Source organism: Tinamus guttatus, unplaced genomic scaffold (assembly GCF_059628265.1).
Source record: "Tinamus guttatus ecotype Peru unplaced genomic scaffold, ASM5962826v1 Tinamus_guttatus_pri_ptg000927l, whole genome shotgun sequence".
Lineage (NCBI taxonomy): Eukaryota > Metazoa > Chordata > Aves > Tinamiformes > Tinamidae > Tinamus > Tinamus guttatus.
Genome location: NW_028289461.1, coordinates 450,676 through 463,219, shown reverse-complemented (window position 1 = coordinate 463,219; position 12,544 = coordinate 450,676). Strand labels below are relative to the sequence as shown.

Below are 12,544 nucleotides of genomic sequence, written 5' to 3'. Positions count from 1 at the left end.
CTGAAAAGTAAAACCTGCCCCTTCCACCAGACCACATGGGTATGTTCGTAGCGGGGCCAAGCAGGAGGTCCAAAAACCATCAGCAACTAGTTACAATAGCAGCAAATGCTTTATAAGGCGAGGGATTAACCTGCTGGCGCTGTTGAACCTGTGTGTGATAGTGTCCAAACCTCGAAAAGATTGTCCTACCGTGCTAATGAAGAGCTCAATGTGTAGCAGATTGCCACCAATGCTATAAAATAAAACAGTAAAACCCATTCGTTTAAGATCAGATTGTGAACCAGCAGATGGGGCTGCAAAGGTGAATTAACCCCTGCTTGTCTAATGGGCAGCTTTCATTTAGCTGCTTTGGCAGCTCCTACAAAGATGATCTGCAAATAAAATACAACAGGGTAATGGTAAGGAGCCAAATACAAGAGGTCAGAGGTGTTTTGTACTCAGAAGCTACCGTTTTTGATTTATCCTGCAGCATAAAGTGTATGGGAAACAATAAAAAAGATCCTGGGATTCATCCTGGGATTCAACTGCAGAGGAATCTTTGAAAGACTCCAGAAATCTTAACACAGATGCAATGCTAAAATGCTTCCTATTAAGAGCCACATCTGAAACAACATAGTGTGCATGCAGTAGAAGTAATAATGAGATCATTTTTCATATACATGTGAATAATAATCTGATATTTGCTTATACATATATATATATAGAGAGAGAGAGAGAAAGAACATCTTGTACCTTTACGGCTAATACCGTTTCTGCATGGAGAAATTTGATGTGTTAAAATGACTATTTGGCTTCGCTACCACTTGCATACCAAGCGCTGGTCGTGGTGGACCCTGCACACAAAATGGGCCAAGTTGCAGGCTCCCTCGTCCTGCCCGTCACCCTCCACAGAACAAGCATCACGCAGAGGCGCCTGGCACGTGTGGCAGCACCCAAATGCTGACCGAGCTCGTGGCAGCTCAAGAGAAGCCGTCACCTTCCACCCAACACGATCCGCCCTCCTTCTGCTGCGTTGTTGGTCCTGGCCAGCCCGCCCTTCCTGACAGCCCCAGGCTCATTGCACAGAGCACCGGAGCCTTCAGAAAGTCACATAAAAGAAGAGCTGTACCCGGGCTGGACTAAGTGAATAGGAAAATGACAAGGATAACGGAGAAAAGTGATATAAGTCTCAGCAAGCCCTTCATTATAAAAACAAAGGGAAGGATAATGACTGAATAATTCTCTTTGGGCATATAAAAAACCACTGGTATAGAGAAAAAGTGTGCAGACTAGAGAGACCCAGGCAACATGACTTCTAACAATGCCGAAATTATCCTTTTGCCTTTTTTTTTTTCCCCGTAGTGACTAACTCGGTTTTCTTTCTTCTTCTGTTTTATTTCTTCTTAGAGCCATTTTCCATGAGACTCTACTTCCACCAGGCGGGAAATCCATAGTCGGCTGCAACACGTTAGAAAAGCTCCAACCAGCTCCTTTTGATGGTTTTGGTGCTGAGAGGACAAGTAAGCTGGTATCAGCTGCATGAAGCGGAGGCAGAACCTGGCGTTTTAGAAGTCATTGTGTTCTACAACATTATATCTTGTGGCTAGATACCTGGAGCATTTTTGACAGTTGGGTCTCCATGGAAATAAGTGCACTAAGACAGCAGCTATTTTAAGACCTTAAAGTCTTAAAAGTAAGCTAGAAGGTTGAGGTTAGGAGTTGCATCTGGGAAAAATCTGTCAATTTTTGGATAATTCACTCCCCTCCATTCCTTCCACTTGCACTAGCAGAACTAATTTAATTGGACAGTAACACAGCCTGCAGAAAAATGTAGCAAAAGCAGCAGCATGTCTGGTTTGGAAATAGAAAGTCTTGGGCTGAGGGCTGCCTGAGGAGGCAGCAGCTTGTGTTTGGTCCCAGCTGCCTGAGGGAGCTGGGATTATTCAGTCGGGAAGTCTCAGGGGAAACCTTATCACTCTCTACAAGTACCTGAAAGGAGGCTGTAGGGAGGCGGGGGGTTGATCTCTTTTCCAGAATAAGTACGGATAGGATAAGAGGAAACGGCCTCCAGTTGCGCCAGGGGAGGTTCAGGTTAGACATAAGGAAGAATTTCTACAGGGAAAGAGCGGTCAAGCCTTGGAACAGGCTGCCCGGGGCAGTGGCGGAGCCACCGTCCCTCGCAGTGTTCAGGACACGTGTACATGAGGCGCTCAGGGACACGGGTTAGCAGGCGTGGTGGTGACGGGTTTATGGTTGGACTGGATGATCTTGAAAGTCTTCTCCAACCATGATGATTCTATGATCTCTACAAGCACTCACTAACAATCCATCCCATAAGCACAAAATCCATTTGATAAATTTAATTTTTGAATATTCACACCTGGAAAGCTCCCACAGTCGGTCTGTCAACTCGAGATATATCTGGAGTTGTATCATCTCTAGATACAGCTAGTCCCACCGTTAAGAAAAATCTTATGCTGTCTTGCTGTGTTTTGCACCAGCTCATTTCCCTGTGTCTAAGCTACTCACCTCCAAAGTCTCTCTTCTCCAGAGCCCTGAGAAAGCTCTTTCAGAGTTGTCTTCCACCCATTTTCCGCTTGCCAGAGGTTGGGTGGCATTTGCCATCATTCCTGGAGAACAGCTTGGACTCTGGTGCCCCAAGTGAAAATTCATATCCAACTCCTGAGCCTCTGACTAGCCACATGGTTTTTCTGCTGCAGGTTTGGCAAAGAGCCCCTCTTCTCCCCCAGCAATATGCCTTTCTAAAGGACAGGCCAAATCTAGTACCTGCATTTTATACTAGACATTTCCATCAGCTCCCTTGGTAAGTTCACTGTTCTTGTATTTTGCTCATCTATAGGTCTGGGACAAATTTATACCACATTCCCAATTATGAGAATTCTGCAAGAAGCAGCTATCTTTGCTTCATGTCAAGCTGTTACTTTACAAACTTAGGGGAATATACTTCAATTTTCACAGCTTAAGAAGTCAGTGGAAAAACACCGGCATCGCAGAGAAGCTCAGCCTGTCTAATTATCGAGGGGTTAGAAACTTTCTGCAGAAAATCTGTCACGTGTTTTCATCTCCAAAGATACAGGAACACACAGAGAATGCAGGAGGAAAGGATTTAGATCTCCATACTAGTGGGAAAATTCCCCTGTCCCAGGAAGGTTACTCAAAATTTGCACCAGTTCTTCTGGAGTCTGAAATATGAAGGTGAGACCCTCCGGAGGGCAACAGAGGCATCCCAGCTATCGAATTGTTAGGATTGCACAGGGAGGAATCTGTTGAATCCAGCTAGAGCAATGCACGGACCGTCGTGCTGACGTGCAGGCTACAGAGCTGGGTAGTGGTGCCTTGGAATGCCCATTTTTAAGCAGAAAAATCACTCTCTATAGTGGTTTGTACGTACAGGTTGTCCTCTCCCACCCGTCCTCAGAAGCCTGTGCTCAGCCCGTTCTGTGCTGTGATTAGAAAGGTGACTATTTTATTATTTTAAAGTAATCAACATGGAAACAAGAGCAGGGATCGAGTCATGAACAGCCTCATGGTAACCACCACATTGACACTTAACATGAATATAACAGAAATTACAAGTATGTTAACATCATTCACTCTCAGTCGATGAACAAAGTGTACAGTAAAGTCAGCATTAATCTATGAAGAATGCTACAAAACCAGGCAGCCCATGTCCTTCCAAAGCGGAGTCCTTGCTGCAGGAGGGGCTGGGCTGCACGCTGGCAGCTGTGCTCCCACGCTGCCCACGGAGCCGGCCACTTCCCTCCCGTTTCTGCACCTAGTTCTGCCATTTCACATGGTTCGTTAGGGGGAAACAATCCCTGCCTGCCAGGGAGAAGGGGCGACGGCGCCGAGGGGCAGCCCTCACGCTCGGCACGAGGCCGCGAGCGCCGCGCGGGAGCCCGCACAGGGGCGAAGCCTCCACGCGCAGCGCGTGACGTCCGTCAGTGTCTGCCCTTGGAGCTCCCTTCCCTCCCTCCCCTAACTCCTTGCTCCGTGGACAGGACGTGCTTTTGGAGCCGTACCGCTTTCAAGAGGCTGCTTTTACATGCTTATCATCCTTTAAGAGAAATTCCGTAACTCAAAATATTTTGCTTGTGTGTAAAGGGCACTTTAAAGACACTCCTTCCATCTCCTAGTCCTTACACCGTACCTTCCTCTTCAGAACATTTACTACCGCATGTATTTAACCACCTGCCTCTTAGCAGAAGTACCAAGTGACAGTACAGAGGGGTAACTTGCATTTTTTACTGTGATCCTGGCTCCTTTTGGTCTGAGCAGCATAGGGCAAGTTTCTCAGCTAGGACACTTTCACGAGCAGAGAGAGAGCTAAACTCTCAAAATAAATGTTCCCAGTCTTTCCAGCACCAGACTGGAGGACATCGATGTGAATGAAGCAGTAATCTCCATCTTTCTTCCCATCAGGATTTCTCCCAGGGTTTCATCCCATCTGCTATGTTGTTTTCACTGTAGAGAGAAGAAAAGGTATCAGCTTCTATCCATCTTTAGGGAGAAGAAAATAAACACTACAGCTTGCTCCTGTGGGCTCCCTTAAGCCCTCCCCTCCTGGTCCAGTTAATGACTCAGTTGAAAACAAAGCAGCCTGGAAAAGTAGGTATTTCCTTTTAGTTTTAAATAATAAAATAATAAAACAGCAGCGAGAGTTCCATGAATTCACTGAAACAAATGCTGTTGAATGGCGCAGTATTAATTATTTCAACAGCAATGCTTTTGGACACTGTTTTCTTCGATAAGTGTTTTCCATAGCTAGCTGCTTTTAATTATCTTTTCATTAATTATGGCGAAGCAAATCTCAGCCTCTAGCATAGTTCTGCTCCATGCCAAGCCAAGTTTTGACGTTCTCAGAAATAATGCAGTATGAATCAAAGCAGCAACAAAGCAGCTGAAGGTTTGTATTCATCTTCTGGTCACCCAACTTAAAAAAAAACCCTGGAGAAATTAAAGCCTGAGGCAAAACCAAGGCCGCGGTTTCACAGAATGACACATTCTGCAGCAAAAATGCTTGAGGATCTTCCCTTCCTGCTTCCTCTCTCCTCACATGTTGGTGGGGCAGGAAATACACAGTGGAGGCAGGTTATGAAGCCACTGTGTTTTCTACCACATCTAATAAAACAACCCCCTTCTCTCCCAGGGGAAACGCACCGGTGTGGTTGTCCTGCCAAGCGGCCCCTCTTCCGTGCGATGCTTCCCGGAATGAGGGAGCTCCGAACTGTCCCGATAGTCCCGGCCCTTGGAGCTCTGCATGTCCAGCACGGCCCGGCTCTTGGAGGGCAGGGGCGGCTTGCTGGGCTGTCCCTGGCCGCTCGAGCTCACTTCACACCGCGATGGCTTGACCATTTTTTTGAGTGGCGACGCGTTTTCCGTGAACGCCGCCGCCTTCGGTTTGCCTTGAGTCTTTTCCGCCGTGGTTTTCTCCTCGGTTTGGCCGGAGCAGGTGTAGGAGCGGAATCGCGGCGTGGGCACCAGGAAGGGCGGCGCTGGCTGTTTGCCGGGGCCCTTGGCGCTCTCCAGCTCTTGGAGCTTGGCGAGATGAAAGCTCTGATCGTGCGGCAGGGGCTGCTCCTTCCGCGAGGCCTTGGCGTAGTCGGGCTCCTTCTTCAACGCCGCCTTCCCCTTGGAGCCCATGGAGCCGTAGAGGGGGTTCTCGAACATCTCGGGCTTCTGCTGTCCCTCCTCCTGAAGCAGAGGCTCTGCTGCGTTTCTCCCCAGCTCAGGTGGCCTACAGGGATCAAAGCAGGAACTTGGGAAGAGCAGGCAAGAGGCACTTACCGATTTATGGGGAAAATAAATAGGAAATGAGCATGATTTCCTCGGTCCAATCAAACCGAGTATGCAGAGGGGTAAGAGCATAACCATTCAACCTGTGGGGAGAGAAGGGGATGGGGTAGAGGGTTTTTTTGTCTGCTTTAATCTGTATTCATATGATAGCTGAGAGCAGATAGAGTTGGTGATGTACAAATCCAGCTGGACTACAGTCCGGTCAATGTGACACTTGGGCTTCTCTTCAAACAGGTATCAGATACAGAGCCAAGCTATGCCTAGTGCTGTGATGGCTCTGTTGCAGGCACAAATCTGAATTTAAATATTCATAAGAACCTTCCAATCTGGCAGAGGGGCTTGAAACAGCTGCCTAGACAGTTAACATAAGAGCTCACTCACACTATGTCATTTCACAAGTAGCTTGATCTCCTCTTGCTACCAATGCCTCACAGCATTCCAAGAGAAGGAATAAAACTCCTCCGTGCACCCGAAAGCACAATTTACACGTAACAGCTACTTACTGTGGGCAAGAGCAACGCTGTACGTGCAGAGCCAAACCCTTTGAGTTCGCGATAGCGGAAGGCCCCGAGCGGCGCGGAGCCCCGCCGTGCCCCGGCGCGTACCGGCGCGCTCCGGGGCACGCGCAGAGCAGCAGACATCGGTGGGAGGAGGAGGCCTGGCGTGAAGACGCTGCTTGTTGCGCACAGGCACGAGGGTGGGGTATCCTCATCCCTTTATCACACTTGGTCAGTAAGGGGTATATTTCAATATATGGCTTTTGCAGTAAGACTTGTGGCAGATGTGGCACACAGGTCCTAACTTCTGTTGCAAGCTGGATCTTTTTTAAAATAATGTAAGTAGAGATTTGGCTTAAATACTCCACATGAAGCATGTAAAGGAGCTCTCCTTCATATCTGGGGAAAGGGCTATGCCATACTCTTCCCTGTTTTGCTGCATTGCTACAGTCTGCTCCATAGCCTTTTCTTTTTTCTTGTTTTTTTTTTCCTCTCTAGAACCGACTTGGCAGAAAGTTAAACAAACTCATATATTTTTTCCTTTCCTTTCACAAAAGATCGAGGGGGTGCTACACTAGTTTCCTTTGAGTTGGTGACATACACTCGTGACCTCCACTTATCTCCTGATTCTAGAGGCAAAAGGCCGAAACAAGTTGTTGTACCTTGAAATCTCCTTACAGATAATGTAACTGTGACTGTGCAGAACGGCAGGAGAAAAGGGAGAAAGCGCAATGGGCAAAGACTCACAGATGCTCTTGACTCCTACTGCAAATGCTCCGGTTCCCTGTAGGCTGGAGGGAGGTTTTTGGAGATAGAGGTGCCAAAGAGGGAGATGTGGTGGACGCCTCTCTCTGCCCCATCCCGGACACATTCTCTTTGGGCTGCTGCTCGTAGCTCCAGAGAGAAGACGGCTGCTCTGGCGAGGGTATCTGCTTCAGCTGGCTCATAGCAGAGGGTGGCTGAGGAACAGCAACCATTCCCATGTAGTTGGCGTTGCTGATGTCTGTGGGAGTGGAGCTGCTGGAAAGAAGAAATATTGTTAGGAAGATACATGCAGAAATACATTTTTCTTCTGTCTCCCTGCCAACTACAAGGGAGTCGGTGCCCACTGCCTGCTTTGATACAATACCACCTACTGCTTTGCTGTCACTGTTGCTTTGGAATAAGAGCCAAAGTGGGAGTTCTGGTAGTGCCTCCCTCCCCGGGGTCACTGGAGAGGAAGCAGCGAGGCGCAGGCCGCCTCCTCCAGCCCCGAGAGCTCCTGCGGCCGTGGCAGACGCTTCCCTTTGCAGGCTGCCCGGAATCTCAGCTCTCCAGTTCTGTGGGCACGTTTAGGACCCAACGGTCCTTTTACGGGTTTCTGGGCCCAGCAGCTCAGAGGGCAGCCACAGCAGGATGGCTCCAAGCAAGGGGCCGATTATGGTGCTGGAAGCATCATGCAGGGTAGGAATCTGCTTCTAGAGCAACAAGGGGAGGCATTTGGCCTTCTGAAGGGCATCCATATAGGTTAGCAGGCAGAAGGCGAGGAGCGCTCTGCGAAACGCTGAAGAGGGAGTGAAAAGGGAGCCTTGCACCGAAGAGCCCTGCGACTCTTGCGAAAGAGAGGCAGGTGCCCTGCTTCCCACCCCGAGCTGGCAGAGGAAAAGCAGCAGCATTACCAAAACATATCCTCCTTTCCCGGGGCGTCTGGAGAAGAGGAAGCACTCCCCCAGTAGCGAGCAACGGCAGCCGCCTCTTTGGCCATCAGACGAGTAGGTTTGGATTTTCTGTTGGGAACAAAAGGGTCCTCTTTAAGACGAGGTGTAAGTGGGGTGCAGGGACCCACTCTGACTAAGGCACTTTCATCTTTTGCAGCTTCGGGCCCAGAAGCACCGAGCAGACCTCATGAAAGGGGCACAAAGGCAGCGCCCCAGCGCTCCCATGCTACAGCACCTCCCTCACAGCAAGCCGGGCTTGGCAGTCATTGAACCAGCTACTTCACTGCAGCAGACCTTCCCGTCTGCCCTTTACCTGTTAGTCTGGTCCCAGTCCTTGTTAGGGTCTAAATTACTGACGTTCTTTGGTTTCTGTCCAGCATTTTCATCACGTTCAATCTTGACAAAGTCTGGAGAGAAAGAGAAGGCACAGAAAGAGTGCTCTGGTGGCTTCAGATCCTGGTTCCCTCCATTTTCCATATTACTACTTATATTAAGGCACCTCCCTCCATCTGCCAGAATGTCTGTGAGCTGCTCTTAAAGAGTGATGTTGGTATCATATTTTCAACTGCTTATCATGATTTGTTGGCACAGGAAAGATTCTGCCCTGAAATACTCACAAACAAATGCCCTGGTCCCCAGAAGAGTCAGATACAGCTAATTTTACCATCAGGCATGCTGCTTGTGAATGTAATGAATCTCCTCAGGTAAAATTAAGCACATTCATAAAATTTAGGGCTATATGATCCAAAGCAGTTGCATTACAGCACTAATGAGCCCTGCTAGCTCATCTGTGGTAACTGGCCATCATACATTGAGCATATCTCAGTTGGGAAGCAGAATAGGTAAATCCACCTCCATCGTGACTCAGTCATTTTAAATGGTATTATAATTCTAAGTGTTTGATGAAAAAATTGTCCGAGTAAAAACGCTTCAGTGAAGACTTTTCCTCAAGAACAAAGCAGTCTGTGTGAGTGTTGCATCCGGCCTCGGAAAGCTACCCAGAGTTAAACCATTCTTAATAATCTCTTTCGGAACATAAAATTCTAAAGAAGCAAGAATTATTCAATGATAAAACTCTAGTTAGACTTCTCTTCTTGAGAGACTGGCTTCAGCAACCCCCCCATCGAATGGACACTTAAAAATAAACCATTTCAATGATATCTGGCTTTAGATGATGCTTTTGAGCCACACGTGGCACCAAGAAACTCCCATGTGAGGCACACAAGGTGTTTTCCTGAACTGAAAGGAACGGGAATCATTTCTGCTGCCTCGATACGAATGGATTTGAACGCCCTCCTGCTCTGTCTTCGGCAGTTACAATAGCTGGTCGCCTGGCACAGCTGGTGTCCAGCCAACAGTCACAAAACAATTCCTCATTTCTAAGGAAACACACATTAACATTTGTATCCCAAAGGAGCGCAGGAGGCAGTCAGATGATAACAAGCAAGGCTTCGATCTGTTAGCTGAGGAACTGCTGCTAAGGAATCTGACAGGCTCTTTGCAGAGGTTCCCCAGGTGCCCGGAGACTTTGGTACCCTGCCATGCAGCTATTGCAATTGGAAATAAAGTATCACAGTTCAACAAACTCAGTATCAGTGACAGACAGGGGGCTCTCTCAGTCTGCTAAATTTACTCGAACACTCAAAAAAGAAAAACCCAAATGTAATTGCTGTTCTTTTCTGAAAAAGCCCAGGTATCCTCCGGAGAATAAATGATATTTACATCTTTGTAGCCAACATCAAAGGCTCTTGCCTACATGGAAGCAAAAACACTCCAGGGGTAATTTTCAATTCCTGGACAATTAAGAGGGCTTTATCAAGGCAGAAATACTCTAGAGTGACCATTACAGGGATGATCCAGTTCCTTACCATACAGTTTCTCTCTCTGCTTTCCTTGTGATGTCTGTAACTTGATTTCGCCTTGGAAGATGCCAGTTTTCTCACCATGGTGTGTGAGCACAGCATGGATAGGAACTAAGGATTCTGTGGCTTCTATTCGCAGGGCAATGCAGCCTTCCCCTGTAAGAGAAGGAGTAAGACTGGAACTGAGAAACAACGCGCTGAAAACCATGTCTCGTGTCAGTCTTATACTAGCGCTGTGCAGGTGAGGCTGAGCTCACGGGAGAGAATCTGCTTTGGATCACAGCGAGACTATAAAAATCTCTTGGGAAATAAGGGGCATTCATTTTATTTCTTCACATATGCGAGGAGGATTTGGGCATTTCAGGCACCAGTAGGGGACTACAGAGTCTAAGCTTCCATTACGGGTAAGAAGAACACAAGCCTGTAACTGCCATTTTGGTTAATGGGATTTCAGTAAAGAACCTTCTCCGAATGAGGACCGCAGTCCCTGACTGATTAAAATTTGGAAGCAAGCAGCACTGACAGTGAATTCTCTGTAGCCAGGAGAAATGCTTCAAGGAAGTGCTGCTGAAGCAAGAGTCACATGTCCTGAATCAAACCGTTCAAACAGCCCGATCCCTCAGTGAGTGCCAGCAGAATGCTTTCTTTTCAAGTCTCTTCTCTTTTGGGGCTGGCATAGTTTACATAGATGCAGCATCTAGTTCACAGTCTTCTATTCATCATTACTTCATAACGTATTGCCCACAATGTACTTTTGCACGTTTTCAGTTCTAAATCAGAATTCAGAGCATCACAGATGTTCAGTCTGTAATAGCTACCTCTGTTCTCCCACTCTTCCAGGGATTTGGAAAAATCGAAGTCGATTTTGACTCACCCAGAACTTCAGAGCTGAACACTTACCATAAGATTCATCACTGTCTGATGACTTGATGCTGATCAGGATGTGTTGATCCAGGAGGTATTCTGGGTCTGAAATAATCGGAGTCAGCTGCAAAGACAGATTTTGTGCCCATCACTACAAGGGAGGTCGGCATGAGCAAAGTTCTCCCCTTGTGCCTCCATCCAGGAGGGTCACAGCTCTGCTGGACAGACCCTCGCGCCCAGGATCAGTGTCACTAATGGACTTTGCAGGTTGATGGCAGAATGCCACACACTTTGGAGACACCCGCACTCTCACAAGCAGCTTGACACATTGGATGCTACAAATCAAACACACTGGGTTGGACCACAGGGTTTTTTCCTGAAAACTGGTCCAGAAGGATGTGGTCTGCACTCGGACTACAGTCTACTCTCAAAGAGCTGCCTGGCTGTTGTTGCAGTGACTTATCGCGGTCTCTTTCCCCAATCTATCTGTATGTGACATTCTTGCCAGAGTTCTTCTTTTGGGCTGTTGGAAGGGTACTGACACGCTCCTTTGCTCCGAACCCAGGAGCTAGGACAGTTCTTCCAGCTCCCACCGTGCCAGGAAACAGAGAGCAGCTCCAGCCTCCATGGCAGGGCCTGTCTCTGACTCTGAAGCACAGAATACTACTGCTGACTGCTGATGGTCTTTTTAATACAGGTGGAAAATATTTAACGTTTCTCTGAAATACCAAGAAGAAACGTTGTTTGACAGGGCAATGAAACCTGAGGACAGAATTGCTTCTATGCTGCTTTATCTTCCACCTAAAAGAAAACAGCGTGGCTCAAAAGACTTACCAGCTTAATTATGGTCACTAAGAAGGTGAGATAAAAAGTTACACTCTTGAGTACCGTAATCATATCAGTAAAATTCCCAATGCAATATAAGTATACTAGCAAGAAAGCCCTTTCTTTCTTATAAAATACTCCATTTAGCTTAAACCCATCCTGCATTCTCATGAACTCTTAAAAGAGTAAACAAGACCGCAATCTGTTCCTGAAACTAGCATTTATATAAGCAAAAGACTTAAATGTAGTTTATGGAATACAAGTGGAAGGCTTCTTTTCCATATGGATATGGAAGCAGAGTCTCAGTTTACCTTTGGAAGAGCATCAATGAACTTTACCACAAGTTCCCCTTCGTTCCCATCCTCATTTTCTCCTTCCTGGCTTTTTACGAAAGCTACAAAGTGAGAAGAACGGAAATCATCAGAAGAGAGACAGCAAGAACTTGGCTACAAATCCCTTTGCACATGGTAGATCTCCAAAAGAAAGACCTGTGATCATTTTTTTCCCACTTGGACACAAGTTTTAGGTGTAATAAGATATTAAGGTCTGAGCTCTGGGTGGATGTTTACCCTGTAAATTTACAAGTGATCTTACTAAGGCATTGTTAAATGATTTTATTTTACAGTTAAGCTTGGCAACCGAAAAGCTCATTGCATGCACGGACTGGAGGATAAGAACATGACAGCTCTTCCTACGCCACTCAAGATAGCACACTTTTGAAATTCTAATTTAAGATTCGTAATACACTGTTTCCATAGAAATTTATGCAAATTTTGATACAGCCCGAAAAATAATCCTTTATGGAAGTGTCTTTGCCACAGCTCTCTGACATGCGATAATGCGATGAAGCAGCCACCAAAGGCATGCTGTCCCACTTACAGGAGCAGCCCTGTGATGGGGAATCGCTTAAAAAAAACCCAGCAAGGGCCTGCAGGCTCACGTTACATAAACGGCTGAGACAGCCCTGCAGCACAGGGACGGGCACTGAATTCTGTGGCATGGA

At 47.1% G+C, this 12,544-nt stretch overlaps 1 protein-coding gene across 1 annotated transcript in view; it reads right to left on the bottom strand.

The window, feature by feature from the left end:
- Window positions 1-3,956: 3,956 nt before the first annotated feature.
- Window positions 3,957-12,544, bottom strand: part of INPP5D (inositol polyphosphate-5-phosphatase D) — a 39,105-nt gene continuing 30,517 nt past the window's right edge. Inside the window, exons 21-28 of the mRNA XM_088538109.1 lie at window positions 11,853-11,935; window positions 10,753-10,840; window positions 9,859-10,008; window positions 8,304-8,397; window positions 7,952-8,059; window positions 7,041-7,310; window positions 5,135-5,737; window positions 3,957-4,450 (exon numbers count right to left, since the gene is read on the bottom strand). Of these exons, the coding sequence (XP_088394235.1) occupies window positions 4,327-4,450; window positions 5,135-5,737; window positions 7,041-7,310; window positions 7,952-8,059; window positions 8,304-8,397; window positions 9,859-10,008; window positions 10,753-10,840; window positions 11,853-11,935 (1,520 nt within the window). The 3' untranslated portion in view covers window positions 3,957-4,326. The remainder of the gene's footprint in view (window positions 4,451-5,134; window positions 5,738-7,040; window positions 7,311-7,951; window positions 8,060-8,303; window positions 8,398-9,858; window positions 10,009-10,752; window positions 10,841-11,852; window positions 11,936-12,544) is intronic.